Source organism: Meriones unguiculatus, chromosome X (genome assembly GCF_030254825.1).
Source record: "Meriones unguiculatus strain TT.TT164.6M chromosome X, Bangor_MerUng_6.1, whole genome shotgun sequence".
Taxonomy (NCBI): Eukaryota; Metazoa; Chordata; class Mammalia; order Rodentia; family Muridae; genus Meriones; species Meriones unguiculatus.
In genome coordinates, this window is record NC_083369.1 from 120,334,992 (window position 1) to 120,350,731 (window position 15,740).

General features: G+C 40.6%; 1 protein-coding gene across 2 annotated transcripts in view; it reads right to left on the bottom strand.

Annotated features, from left to right (window-relative positions):
* Positions 1 to 11,312: 11,312 nt before the first annotated feature.
* Hprt1 (hypoxanthine phosphoribosyltransferase 1) overlaps positions 11,313 to 15,740 on the bottom strand; it is a 33,019-nt gene continuing 28,591 nt past the window's right edge. For both annotated transcript variants that reach the window (XM_021660111.2, XM_060375728.1), the window contains 3 exons: positions 12,695 to 12,741; positions 12,455 to 12,531; positions 11,313 to 11,948 (listed from right to left, as the gene is read on the bottom strand). In XM_021660111.2, the coding sequence (XP_021515786.1) occupies positions 11,901 to 11,948; positions 12,455 to 12,531; positions 12,695 to 12,741 (172 nt within the window). In that variant the 3' untranslated portion in view covers positions 11,313 to 11,900. The remainder of the gene's footprint in view (positions 11,949 to 12,454; positions 12,532 to 12,694; positions 12,742 to 15,740) is intronic.

Here is a 15,740-nt window from a genome sequence, read left to right on the forward strand (position 1 = left end):
AATACAAAATATTTAAAATTGGGGAAAATGTTATCTGGCATAAAAACAATATGATAATAGCTGTTTTCAAGTGCCAGTAGATGGATGTGGCCAGGGGCAACTGGCTCTGGGGCAGAAGGCACCCTGGAAAAGCAGGTGACAGTAACACACATGTCACAGTTTCCAGGGCTCTGACTCATCAATGTTCTGTTTTTTACCTAATGCAAGTTAAATTGTTAACTTTTCACTTAGGGTTCAATTATGAATCTATTATATGGAAAACAACAGTATTTTTACATTTATTTACTGGGGTTGAAGTCAGTGCACATTTAATCGTGAGTGTATGGAGGTCAGAGGACAAACTGCAGCTGTCAGTTTTCTCTTCCACTGTGTGAGGCCTGGTGATTGAATGTCCTGGTTGAGCTACCCCTCCAGTCCTACTCAGTGCTTTGGAGGGTAGAGGATCAGAATTTCAAGGCCACACTCAGGTATGTAGAGTTTGAGACAATCCTGCGTTATACCTGCCCCTCAAAAATAGAAAGCTCCCCCCAAAAAACCCTAAAACTTTTCCCATGATCCCTATTTTTGTCTCAAGAAGCACAGAACTCTTATTAGAGAGCACACCACTTATTACTAGCTGTTTCTCACACATGATTCTCCACTTCTTCCATCTTTATCAAATCCTGAAAAAAGTTCAATCCATTCTGAAAAAGATGGACTGCCATCTTTGTTCCAGAAAAGAGCTTTCCTGGACACACAATTGCCATGAGTGCTTTCAAAAGGAGATATAAGAATTAGGAAGATGATTTGTTATAACAAGAAGAGTACTTTCTCATTTATTCATTCATTGTTTGCAGTGTGTGAGTGTATGAGTGTACCCATGCCACGGCACCCATGTGGAGGTCAGAAACCAACTTTTGAGAATCCATTCTTTCCTTCCACTATGCCAGTCCCAGGGTCTGAATTCAAGTATATCAAGCATGACAGCAAGTGCCTCTACCAGCTGAACCACCTCATCAGACCAACAAGAAGGCTGCCAGGGGAAAGAGGCAAAAATAGAGCACTGGGGGGTGAAAAGTTCAAAAATTCATTATACATATATGTATGGAGCTATCCAACAATAAAAATTAATTTTAAGACTGGGCATGGCGACACACACCTTTAATCCCAGAACTCAGGAGGCAGAGGAAGGTGGATTTCTAGGCATTTGACCAGCCTGGTCTACAAAGCTAGTTCCAAGCTACAAGTTCCAGGCTAGCAAGGACTACAGAGTGACACTGTCTCAAAACACACAAACAAATATTAAAAATTATGATACTTTTTTTTTTTGTTCAAGACAGGGTTTTTCTGTATAGCTTTGGCTGTCCTAGAACTCACTGTGTAGACCAGGCCAGCCTCAAACCCACAAAACCTGCCTCTGCCTCCCTAAATGCTAGGATTAAAGGCATGTACCACCACTGCTGGGCTTGGTATGAGCATCCATTTTGGCAGGTGAGACCTGAGCAGGGTCTTGAGTCCTTTGAAGACAGTTGACACAGAAGTTCATTTTGAGGTAACTTGTTCAAGACAACTGTTTATCTCTCTCTCTTTCTCTCTCTCCCTTTCCTTTCCTTTCCTTCCTCTTCTCCTCACTTTCCTTCCTTAGACTCTTAGGATCTTGAGCTAGCACATGCTCTATAACTGAGCTACACTCTCAGCCCAGGACTAGACTCTGAACAGCAGTGTGAAGAATAGAAATCATGTGGGTACTTGGCATCACCGTGGAGCAGTGCACCAAACATCTCTGGACTTCCCACTTAGGTAGTCAATAAGATCCTGTTAGGAAAGCAGGTTTGAGATGGGCAGTCTGACTAGAAAGCCTCAACCATCCTGACTGGTACAGAGGTTGCTCTGAACTGACTACCTATCATGCAGAGCTTCCTTTTTCCTTTCATTTTTACCTTCCTCTTTATTGCCACAATCAACTTCAGGAAGTCAACATTTTCTCAAACTGTCCTGTGATTTTTTTTTTTAACCTAACCCTTTGCTAAGGCAGATCCTATAGCAAAAGCCTTCTGTCTGTTTTCCTCCTATCTGGCCAAATCTTTCTACAAGTGTCCTTAACACTGCTTCTTCCTGATGAATTAAATCCCCAACTCTGTCTCTTCCTTTGAATAGCACCCCTTTCCTTTGAGACAGGGTCTTTGTAGCTTTGGAACTTTGTGGTCTGGAACTCACTGTGTAGACCAAACTGGCCTCAAAATCACACATCTACCTGCCTCTGCCTCTAGAAGGCTGGGAATAATAAGGCATGTGTCACAATGAATATTTGATCTTAAGTCTCTCAAGGGCAGGTAGAATATATTATCAGCCCTTTAAAGAGCCAAGACAACTAGTGCCAAGCTTGATGACCAGAGTTCAAGACCCAGGAAGGCCTAGAATTATCTACTGAATTTGGCTGCTCTTTTGCTTATGTGGCCTTAGACAAGTGCTTTCTCTGAAGGCTTAGTGACTCCACATTTAAGAAATAGAGGTAGGGACCAACTGAAGAGAATATTCCCAAGTACCAACAAAAGACTGTATGAGTAGCCAAGTGAGCTTTCACTATGCTTGAAGAAAGGCAACTTTAGGAAGTTCTGAGGTTTAGAAAGACACAGAAAACTTGAAGAAAAAAACAGGTATCTAGAAGTGTGGTCAACTGGCAAAGTGAATTTAGTATGCATAAGGACCTAGGCCTCATCCCTAATAAAGAAAGAGAGGGAAAGAAGAAGAATATGGACAGGGAGAGGGAGGGGAGGAAGGGAAAAGAGAAGAAAGACAAGAAGAAAAAGAAGAAGGGAAGGGAAGAAGGGAGGGAAGGAAGGAAGGAAGGAAGGAAGGAAGGAAGGAAGGAAGGAAGGAAGGAAGGAAAGCAGAATGGCATGGTTTACACACTAGTACCAACATTCCAGGTTGTGTACGAGATGCCACTCAGTAGCTTCATCTACAAGATTTGTGGCTACTATGCAGGGTTAAAGTGGACTCTAAATGAAGCAATACATACAGAATGCCTACTTGCAGTAATGCTCAGTCAAAACAGGGATGCCGCTGCTCATATGGTGGTAAGTGGTGAGAGATGGAAACTAGAAGTTGAAGAAGACAGGAAGGAAAAGGAAGGAACACAGCTCCTTTGAACAGACCTTTCTGTGTAGTTCTGACTTGTTTTGTTTCATTGTGACATGAATTAAAACTACAGGATGGGAAATTAGGGCCTAATCGGAATATAAATGCCAACCGAGCAAACTGCTACAAATAACACAGCAATATTCAAATTGGGGAGGAAGAAAATAACTACGTGGCTTTGGAAAGCTGAGTTTTGATTGGGTACCAAAAGACTTAGGATTAAAAGATCTATACATATATAACAGCCTGTCTAGTCAGCTTCCTACCAGTGTGTGTGTGTGTGTGTGTGTGTGTGTGTGTGTGTGTAACAAGAAACATATTTCTTACTGTTGAAGAAACAAATTGACAGTAAGGAATGAGGAACTGGAAAGATTGCTCAGCAGGTAAAGAGATAGCTGTGCAAGCCTGATGACCTGGGTTCAGTCCTTGATACCCATATAACAGTAGGAGAGAATCAGTTCCACAGTGGTTCTCTGACTTCCACATCCATGCTGTTGTACATATATATCCTCCATACATCAAAAATACAAATTAAAAAAGTTAAAGAAAAATATAATTTTTTGGAAAGTGGGCAGGCTAGAATGAAACCTGTGGTGTGAACCAGAGTGTAGACATTGGTGTAGATGTGTATTTACTTTAACATGTGTATAGACAGACACAGAAACAGATTTTGACATAGGTCAGCATAGATTAATATGACTGCTTTTTTTTTAGCCTAGCACTGTCCCCTGAGAATCAGTGGCATCTCAACAACAATGAGCGTCCCTAGTATCCATATCCTCAATTCTACTTCCATTTCCCACTAAAGGAACCAGAGCTCATAAGAAAATGCCAGGCCACAGAGAAAGAGGATGCAGCCAGACCTGATGAGACCTGACAGGCTAGGGTCAGATAGTAGGGGAGGAGGCCCTCACCTATCAGTGGACTGGGGGAGGGGCATAGGGGGAGAAAAGGGAGGGTGGGTGGGACTGGGAGAAGGTGAGGGAGGGGATACAGCATAATAAAAATGAATAAATAGTAACAAATAAAATTTTTAAAAAAGAAAGTGCCTGAGTCTAGACCAGGAAAGGGAAAACACAGGTGAGTCTGTAATGTCTTGTGCTCCAAAAAGGGTTATAGAGAAGTGACAGAAAAGCACAAGGGGTGATGGGAAAATGTAGAGCAATAAATTCTAGGTATGGCTAGGTAGATAGCTCAATGGATAAAAAGAAAGAAAATCTCAGTATGTGCCCCAAATGCAATCCCAGTGACACGGAGGTGAGATGGGTTCAAGGGCAAGAGCTAGAGTAGCTGAATTAGCAAGCTCCAAATTCAGGAAGAAGCTCCAATTCAGTAAATAAAATGAAGGATTGAGGAAAGCGTCCAGTGACAACCTCTGGCCTACACACACACACAGTTATGTTGTGCAGGCAATTCAACTGGCCTTCCCTTAGGGACCTTTAGGGTCCTGACAATGTCCTATGTCAGTTCCTGTGTCCTATGACATCATCTGGACCAGGTAGACAGTGACCTGTCAGCCACTCCTTCTCTCTCTCTTGCTCTTCCCCTCTTTCTGTTGGGGTTCTCACTCTCCACCCCTCCATCCAATAAACATATTTCATATACCTGTTCTGTACGTGGCATCATTTTTAGATAAACACACATACACACACACACACACACACACACACACACACACACATTACACACACTACACATACCATGTCTAGATGCAAAGTAAAAGTTCTAGGCAGAGAAAGCCATGTGTGCTACAAAAGAACCTTAAATGGGGAAGGGGGGGTGATGTCAGGAAAGGAAGTTCTGCTGAAAAGCTACCAAGTTTGAAAGTCACTTTGGTCATGAATCAGAATGAGGACGCCCATTACAAAGCACATTCCTACAGTAGAAAGCAAAAACTTGAAGTTTAATTTGACAGTTTATCAGTAACACTTGAGGTTACAAATAACCATAAAAAACATTTAGAGAGCATTACTCTTTCAAGTGACTGGGAGTGTCTATAAAATTCACATTTACAAATGGCAAAGAGCACCCATAATCCTTCATATTAGAAAGTTATTTTGTCTGAAACTGCTCACAAGATTGTAAAATAAGCCAGAATAAAAACGTGAAAAGCACATTGGTGAAAAGGTCTACAAGTCTTTGAAAATGCTGCCTTAATGCCATAGGAAGTCAAGTGGCATGCTTAAAGTTCAGCTGAGACCTCCAAAAGCCATGTGAGATGTTCAGGTCATTTCTGATTATTACCTGCAATCAGCTTAATGCATTTCTTTTGTTGTTAGCGTATTAGTTTCTACAGAAAAGCTGGCTTAAGTAGCAGTGCATTACTCAGGAAGATTTTGGAGTAAAATTGCCTGCTTAAATTCCTTATCTGATACTTACTTACTACATGACCTGGGAAAGTCATGCAACCCTCTCTGGACCCGCATTTCTTTATCTGTAAAGTTGGGATGAAACAAAAAGCAAACCCAACTTTCTTATCATGAGATCCCAAAAGTGCTTAGAGCAGTTCTTTTGCCTAACAGACACATAGTTAGCTATTTGTAATAGGCAACAATAAGGTCTCTTTCCCCCTCAGACGAAAAACATGTTTTTCATCCGCACCTGTGGGTTCCATGTATTTGGATTCAACCAGACTCAGATTATAAATTTTTGAAAAACAGAATCACATGTGCATTGAACAGGATTTTGTGTCTCATTCCCTCAACAATACAGTATAACTATTTATGTAGCTTTTATATACTGCTATATATTTTCGTAATCTAAAGATGATTTTAAGTATACCAGAGGTGGTATTATAAATTTATTCAGACTTACTGACAAGGTAAACTGTCTTGAAAGAATACCCCCAGATCACAGTCTTGTGAGCTGTACCTTGGCCATTTTTCACCCACCTCCCTATTTTGTGGAGGTTGCCTCCCGGGTCCTGGAAAGGCATGGAACTTTTGACCTTGCCTTTCCATATGCCCGCCATAAAATGATTAGGTTGGAGTCTAGAACTGACCTCCATTGACAGAGCAACCCACTGTTTCGGTAATCCTGTGGGACCAGGGACCTGGGAGCCTGACACCATGCTGGTTTCCAGGGTCTAAGTAAAAAATCTCAACATGCACTTTGGCTTGCTTCCCTCTTAGCCAAATCTAGGCCAGAGTGATGAGTCCAAGCCAGCCTTTGTTGGTGTTGCTACATAAGGTCTGCTTGGCTTTGTTAATGCTGAGAGTTATGGGTAAAATAACTGAAGTAATTAATGGAAAGTGATACTGAGGTGCTAAGAAAATGATGTGATCTAATTTATATCTTGAAATGATCATCTTCCTCCCAAAAGTAAAACAAATTAAGTTTAGAAATAGTAAAAATAAAAACAGGGCTGGCAAGCTGGCTCAGTGGGCAAAGACACTTGTCACCAAGCCTAACAATCTGGGTTCCATTTCAGACCTTTCATGGTAGAAGAGAACCAACTTGTACAGGCTGTCCTCTACATGAACAGCAAGGTACACATACACACTCTAAATGTGAAATAAAGCAGAGAGATCACTTTAAGTGCAGGATGCAGACTCAATGGTATGAGAGGTCAGTTGGGAGGCATTTATGGCAATCTTAGCACTTGAACTAAGTCAGAGGCCAGCTCAAAGATGCCAGAGCCTGCTTGGCAGTAACCAGGTTGTCATGAGGGGGAATGGATTCTCCACCACTAAAAGGACTTGGCTTTTTCTGTTAAACTGAGTTCCACAAAGGATTCCAGCAGAACAGAAACTCATTATGAATTTTTTTCCTTTTCTTTTAATTATCTTTCAGATGGAATCTTGCTTTATTGCCCAGGCTGGCTTCAAACTTTTGGGGTTGTGATGTTCCTGCCTTTGTCTCATAAGTAACTGAAATGAACAGCACTCACCATCACTTCTAGCTCCAACTAAAGGATTTTGTTTTTGTTTGCTTGGTTACTTTTTTTTAATAATTTGATTTTGTTTCATGTGCATTAGTGTGAAGGTGTTAGATCTCTTAAAATTGGGGTTACAGACAGTCGTGAGTTGCCATGTGGGTGCTGGGAATTGAACCTGGGTCCTTTAGAAGAGCAGATAGTGCTCTTAACCACTGAGCCATCGCTCCAGTCTCCACAAGACAGGGTCTCACATAGGCCAGGGACTAATCTGGGACTCCCTATGTAGCTGAGGATAACTTTGAATTTCTGGTCCTCCTGTCTCTACCTTTCCAGTGCTGGGATTCATGACAAGAGTATACTCTTTTGTTTTTATTTTCAGTCATCTTTATGGGTGTTTTGCCTGCATATATGTCTGTGGGCCACATGCATGCCTGGTGCCCACAGAAGCCAGAAGAGTGCACTGATCTCCTGAAAATGGAATCATGGATGGCTTTAAATCACCATGTTGCTGATGGGAACTGAACCCAGGTCCTTGGCACTGACAAGTCCAATTGACTGTTGAGCTCCATTTTTTTTTTAAAGATTTATTTATCTCGGATTGTGCTTGTGTAAGTACTAGTCTGGGCTTTACAAGAGATAGAAAGAGAGAGGGGGGAATGAGGAAGGGAGAGAGAGGAAGAGAGAAGGAGGAATGGAGGGAAAAGAGGGTATATTGAAAGTTGGGGCAAGATGGAAGCAGATTAGGACATAGACTAGTGCAACAGTCAGACAAGCAATCATGGTCAGTTTCCCATGGCAGACTTGCCAAATTTGGCTATATAATACCCGAGATGGCCTTTCCTCTTCGAAATGTGCTGTGAATGAAAAGAATGTGTACAAAGCACTTAGCATAGGATCTGACTATATACAGTAAACAGCAGTTAGCTGCCATTGCTGCTATCACTCCTGAAGCACGGGAGCCTGCTTTTCAGAAGGCTCTTAGAGGTGCTTGTGCTCTTAAAAATGCAAATGAAATCTCATTTCTGGCTTAAAAGCCTCAAGGGCCTTTCCATTGTGGAATGCAGAAAATTCATACTTCTTTCCCTAACTTTCAAGGTCTGGCTCTGGCCTTTGTTTTTAATCTTTTTAGTCTTAGGTTCTACCACTCTTCCCCTAAGCAACTCTGATGGCTTGTCACCATCTCAGTTTCTTCTGTTTTCTCTTTCTCTAGATTTTTCCCTGTGGTAGATTTATTCCATTTCATCTCAATCATCACCCTCCCTAATCACAGGGCCTGCTTCTCATGGCCAGCACACCATATTTAGTTCTTTCACGGCACAGATTATCTTACTGCTGCTGTAGCTCAGCGGTAGAAAACCTGGCTAGCATGCATGAGGCCTTGGGTTCATTTCTCAGTTTAATTTTTAAGCCTGGTGTGGTAGTAGGTACACACCAGTAATCTCAGTCTGGCCAACAAGAAACCCTGTTGCAAAAATAAAGCAATATAAATGAAATAAAAATATATAGTTTACTGTTTCTCTAACTAGAATGAATCTAGTTTGTGTTCTCCAACCTGGGACAAATAATACTGTTTCTAGAATCTCAAATGCAGGGAAGGACACCAGTTGGTTAACCTTACAAGCCTAATAGCAGCACAATTAACATTTATAAATTTACATAGGGAATTAAAATAAAGACCTATCAATATTTACAGATATGATTCTAAGCATCTGTAAAGGTGAACTGCAAATGTTTTTATGTAACAAACCACCAACTTTCTTAGACATCAATATTCCTGAAACAAGCACTTGGATTTTTCTGTTAAAACACATTGACTTGCACCAAACCAAGGTAAATAAAAACAGTATAAAAACCTGGAGTCTTTGCCTGCATTTTCTGTTTTGTTGACTTCAGCTGAAAGGGCAGAGTTAAGTCATCCTTAACCTTTCTTCGAGTTACCTAGGAATCATGGGGCAGGAGAATCTTGCAGGACAGATGGTAGTAATTATCCATGAGGGCATACCCTGCAGCAGAGAGATATCTGGAGGAACCAAGATGACTCCCTCAAGGGAGAAAAGATAAGAGGGATAAGGGTTTCTTGGGCTCATCTTGCAAAACCAAAACTGAGACAATTATCAACCAGATCATACCTTAATCAGGACTACTTAATTATACCTCTCTTACATTCTTTCCCCAGCTTTCTCAGTTGCTCTAAACCTCATGCTGGTCCTCTGGAAAGATTATCTTGGAGTCGCCGGACCCCTTTATTTATCCTTCTCAACACTGAAACATTGAATCTCCTTTTCACAGTGATTTGTCTCTTAAGTGCATATTGGGGAATGGGTGGCTGAGTCTAACTTGTTAGGGTTGCTTGGGCCGGGGTTTCTGCCTCCCACCCCCCATAAAACCCCCAGTTACAATTCCTAAAATGGATATATGCTTTCCTATCTCTCTAAACAAGTTCAATATAATTTTGTTTTCTGTCTTTATTAGCATCCATTTTACAGGACTGTAATGAAAATGAAACCCTGGAGGACTGAGGTAAGTTATGGGCATTCACTCCAAACTAAATAGCCACAGGAAAGTACAGCTTCTTTCAAATTTTATTCTTCCTCTATCTTAGACTATTACCCCAAAAATGACTGCTCCCTCATAATAACTCCCATTCCCTGTCTTACAAACTGACTATTTTTGATCTGTTGAGAGTTGGTTTTTAATCCAGGCACAGTGGATTAACCCTGTAATCCCAGCACTCAGGGAGGCATTGGCAGGAAGATCTCTGAGTTTGAGGCCAGCCTGGTCTACAAAGCGAGTTGAGGACAGCCAGGGCTACACAGAGAAACCCTGTCTCAAAAAAAGTGTTGGTTTGTAAAAATGACATAATTAGGGAGGTGGTAATATAACTCAGGAAGCAGTGTCTAACATGGACAAAGAAATTGGGTGTAATTCCAGAACCAGGGAGGCAGAGGCAGGAGGAAGGATCAAGAGTCCAAGGTCATTCTCAGCAACAGAGTTCAGCTCAAGGCCAGGCCCGGCCCAGCGAGATCTCAACAAAATTATTGGCATTATATGTATGTAACTGCAAGAGGCTTTTTTCCCCCCAGCTGTTAGCTACACTTCTGGCTGGGTTAGGCAATCAGCTAAAACATTATACTAAAACCTAAAAATTCTTCATGATAAACTGCAGCAAATGTCAGGCAGATCTGGGTTAATAAAATCTAGGCTGTGTCATGGTTTAGCGAGAACTTGAAAAATTCATTTGTTTTCCAAATAATAACTAATGCTACTAGAGCATTTGCTATGTGTCAGCTTACTGTCCTGTTTCACCTGCATTATTACTATAGCGGAGAAGACAGGACTGGGCTAGTGGTAAAGGACCTTGCTGCCATACCTGATGACATGAGTTCAAGTTCTGACACCTACAAGATAGAAGAAGAGAACCTATTTGAAAAACTTGTCCTCCGACCTCCACACACCTTCTATGGCATGAGTGCACCACTCCAAAAGATATAAAGAGAAAGAGATGACACCACCCCCACTACCAGGTTCTAAAGATAAGTAATTGGATGCCCAATCACTATTAAGTAAGCAGATAATCTACCCCAGAGTAGGGCCAGAGCTCTTAGCTACCTATTCATTCAACAACCATCATTTGAGTTCCTATTTTCTGGGCACCGATCAACTCACCTAATGCACACCAGCGAATGAGACAGATGGCAAGTCAGCTATAATCCACATCCTCCACATCCTTGGGAGGCAGAGGCAGAAGTGTCATGAATTTGAGGCCAGCGAGGGCTAAGAAGGCCCTGCCTTGATGCAGACAAGTCAAAAAGATGAGTGTTTTGTTTTTTTTTTGCCACCTGGATATGATGGCACACCCCTTTGATCCAAGCACTAGGGAAGTAGAGGCATATGGATCTCTGTGAGTTCAGAAGGCAGCCTGGTCTACATAGTTGCAGGACAGCTCAAACTCAATAAGAGGGACCTTGTCACAAACAAAGTGCTTTGCCTGCTATGGAACTTACATTCTAGCAGGGGGTTGGGCAAATAGAAAAAAAAAATGAATACAAATGAAAATTACATGGCGTTCACTTCATACTGCCAATAGTGCTTATTAGGGGTTACTGTTTTACCTACAAAAACTAACCATCTCACTTGGCTCAACCCAATACAGGTTACTTGCAATGCTTGGTGAGGATTACAATTAAATTAGGTCTAAAACTTAAGGAAAAGGTAATCAGTGGAAAACTGTACTAAGTGAATTTCTAGAGAAATAATAGGCATGTAGCATTCCCTTAAGAGATAGCCCTTAGTTAAGAACTTTTACACTAAAGAATTTAAAGTGATAAAATTTTATATTTTTATTGATTTGCATTGAAAAGGAACTGTTGACAAAGATTCACTGAAATAATTCAAGTGGGAAAATACAGCCAACACTGCTAAAATGTGTTTATCTCACCGAGCAAAACCTCTTAGATACTGTTACTGACATGAAACTGAGTGCTTCAGACTGTTCTAGACACATGGTAGCATAATTAACAATATTCATTCACATCATTCTCTCTTGAATATATAAAAATTAAAATACCAATTAAAAAACTAATATATCTTCTCTTTAAATGCTTCTTACAGATACAATCTCAGTATTATTATTTAATAGTGGTAATTTAAGGGATTTGTTTTACTCACAAGGTAAGCAATAATCCTACCGAAGGGAACTGATAGACTGCCTATAGGCTCATAGTGCAAATCAAAAGTTCAGGACCTCAGCAACATACATTTCTAAAAATAAACAGACATAAAACTCAGAAGGGTCATGCAAAAAGCTTTAGTAAGCAGATGGCCACGGAACTAGAAAGCTCGCTATTTACTGGCAACATCAACGGGACTCCTCGTGTTTGAAGATTCAACTTGCACTCTTGTCTTAGGCTTTGTATTTGGCTTTTCCACTTTCGCTAATGACACAAACATGCTATAAAAGAAAAGAAACACATTAGTGGCCAGGGTAAGTGATTAAAAAAGATGTACTAAAACCTATGCTTTAGCGAATGCTTCCATATCTAACAGCATTATCTAACTGTTCCTAACTGCTCCTGGACCATGTTCATGAACTCCCAGAGAGTGGGAGGCGGGTATCTGAAGCAGAGTCCATTATGAGATTTTAAACAAAACCGTTTATTTTTTTACTTATGACCATATTTATCATGTGAAATAACAACGAGACAGTTACTGTATATTAAAGCTGTTCAACTATTTCAGCCAGCAAGAAGTGTCACCCTAGCCTGGCCAAGTTCCAGTTCTAAGGACGTCTGTACTTGACTACAGCTTTATGTGACTAATGGGAACCATCAGTCTGGTCAAATTACGAGGTGCTGGAAGGAGAAAACAATTCTTCCCTTTCCTAAATTTTTATGTGGGTTTTTGAAAAATGAGAGCGAGAAAAAAAAAATAAGAAGAAGAAGAAAAAGCATTACTTACATTCAAATCCCTGAAGTACTCATTATAGTCAAGGGCATATCCAACAACAAACTTGTCTGGAATTTCAAATCCAACAACTGTAAACAAAGAATCAGTTTATTCTTTAGGTAGAGAAACTCGTACTTTCAAATTTAATACTTGCAAATGTGCCTTCTTTACAAATGTTCTGTAAAGTAACTCTAAGCCATTCCATAGTTAGCTTTTTCAGTTTTAATGATTGACCAAAGGGCATCTACTTACAGTCTGGCCTGTATCCAACACTTCGAGGGGTCCTTTTCACCAGCAAGCTGTTAATTAAAAAAAACAAAAATTACATGTGACATATGGAAAGACAACAGAGCATTACAAAAGAAAACATCAGTGATCTTAACTAGTATCATCTGCATTCAGAATACCCATAGGGAGACTGAAATGGAGAACTAAATCTGAGTTCACATGAACGTCATGGCCCCTGACTGATCAGCACCTGGAACCTTGTAAGATGCTTCTGAGAGCAGAATTTTAACTACCTGTATATCTATTGAAACACTGCTACTGAGGGGGATGAATGGTTGGGGAGTGCCAATAAGCAAAGGAAGGGATCTAGATCCAGAAACCTAACTAGTAAACAACCCTTAAACTAGTAAAGAAGGTGGGTAAAAAATGCTCTTTCATCAGGACTTTTAATAACTGGCTCACAAATGGGAACTTCAAGCTGCAAAGAATAAGTGTGGAGGCTGGAGAGATGGCTCAGAGGTTAAGAACACTCACTGCTCTTCCAAAGGTCCTAAGTTCAATTGCCAGCAACCATATGGTAGCTCATAACCATCTATAGTAATATCTGGTGTATTACTACTTAATAGACTTAAATTTATTATTTATACAACATTCTGCTTTTAAGTCTTAAAAGAAAAAAATAGTAGTGTGTGAAAAAAAAATTTTTTTTTTTTGTGTGGTCCAGAGCCTTGTTGATGCTAAGAACATACTGTAGTACCCAGGAACAATGGCACACTCTGTAATCGCAGCATGCAGGGAACCAGGGGCAGGCAGATCTCTGTTAGTTTGAGGCCAGCCAGGTCTACAAGGCCAAGGGAGAAATCCTGACTGGGGCGGAGGAGGAGAGTGTGCTCTAAGTTGGGCAGTGGTGGCGCGCACCATTAATGACAGCACTTGGGAGGGAGAGGATGGGGAATTCTCTATGAATTGGAGGTCAGCCTGGTCTGGAGTTCCAGGACAGTCAGAATGAGAGAAACCCTGTCTTGAAAAACCAGAAGGAGAAAGAGAGAAAGAGGGGGTGGGAATGGGAAGGGATGGTAGGAGGAAGGAAGAAAGAACTCTACTGCTGAATCCCCCACCCACTTCATTTTTTAGTTAACTACATTTTCAATTATTTGACTCTTGCTAAAAATAAGTTTTGAGCAGTTTTATTTTTTAAAGTTACACTGCCGTTATTTATAGAAATCATGACTTTGCAAATGTAGTTGAATTATATAATTATAACTATATATAAAGTTAAATGTAATTATTTGAATGCTTGTCGTGTTCTCACACAACCTGAGTTGAATCCGTAGTACCCCCACCCCCCCCCAAAAAAAACAATGGCTTTCAAATTTTCGCACTAAGTCACAAAAGAAAAAAAAAAAATCACAGAAAGGAGGTCTCTTGGGTCCTTTTTCAGCAGATTGTCACAACCCGAACGTGGGCATTGGTGACCTAAGTGACCTTGTGCAGACTTCACCAAATTTACATCTCTCTGTCCAGTTCAGACAGTTTAATCACATATAGATTAATCCCATCACTATCACAATCAAGATACATTGATTCATACAAGGCTCCCACCCTGTACTCTCTTAAGCCGTGGCAACCCTGACCTGTTCTTATCTATATAATTTTGTCATTTCAACCAGGACTATATAAGTAGAATCATAGTTTCATTACTTTGCCCTTGGGGACAGTGTCCTACTAGCCTTGGGAAAAAAAAATGGGGAATTTTTACATATATCAAAAACAGGGGCAGATAAGCAGTTTAAACAGAAAGAGCAAAACACCTGCTTTATACACTGCTGAAAGTGCCATAATTGGTATGGTTCCTGTAATACTCATCTCAGCTGCGACATATTGACAGCTGTTCCTACTTATTGCTGATTTGATCGCATAGGTGTACTGCAGTTGTGTTCAAATTTCGTTGCTTTTAATTCTGGCCTGCCATAAATGATGTGAACATTCATATACAGATTTGAGTAGGGAGGTATAAGACAGGTCCTCACTATATATAGCTCAGGCTGCTTGTTTCAAATTCAATGAATGTGATCCTCCTGCCTCCACTTTCAAATGCTGAGATCACAGGGGTGAACTACCATACCTGGCTGTCAACTTATACAGACTTGTACATCAACATATATTTTCACTTCTAAGGGATAAGTACTCAGTACAGTTTCTGAGGCCTTCTGGTAGTGAAGTGTGTAGTTTTTAAAGAAACTACTTTGTAAGCCGGGCGTGGTAGCACACAGCTGTAATCCCAGCACTCACGGAGGCTGAGGCAGTCTGATCTCTTTCACTTTGAGACCAGCCTGGTTTACAACCAGGCCTACACAGAGAAATCCTGTAAGAAAGGAAAGAAAGGAAAGAAAGGAAGGAAAGGAAAGGAAAGAAGGAAGGAAGGAAGGAAGGAAGGAAGGAAGGAAGGAAGGAAGGAAGGAAGGAAGAAAGGAAGAAAGGAAGAAAGGAAGAAAGGAAGAAAGGAAGAAAGGAAGAAAGGAAGAAAGAAAGAAAGAAAGAAAGAAAGAAAGAAAGAAAGAAAGAAAGAAAGAAAGAAAGAAAGAAAGAAAGAAAGAAAGAAAGAAAAGAAACTGCTTTCTAGAGTGGCCATACTATCTTACATTCCTATGAAATAAAAAAAATTTTCATATTTAGTTTGGGAAAGACCAAACACACTTGTGTAGGACAAGTACATACTCAAGTATTCTTTGAGCACATCTCACCTCCAGCAAGACAGAAACTCACTGAGGTATATTTGCACCATCTATCAGAAAAGTCCATGAGGATGAACTGCTCTAGTATTTTTTAAAATTATAGAGATTCAAAGACTTTACAAACACTGCCATCCTGTGTTCCACCTGAACCAGGACAAACAAGGTAGAGACAACCAACTCCCCCCAGGCTGTCCTCTGACCTACACAAGTGCACGTGCCACATGCCCATATCCCAGGCACAATAAATAAGTGTAATTAAAAATTTGAGAACCAGTTAATCATTCAGGAAAAGAGTTGACCTTTTGTCTACACACTCGGGCACACGCACACACAAA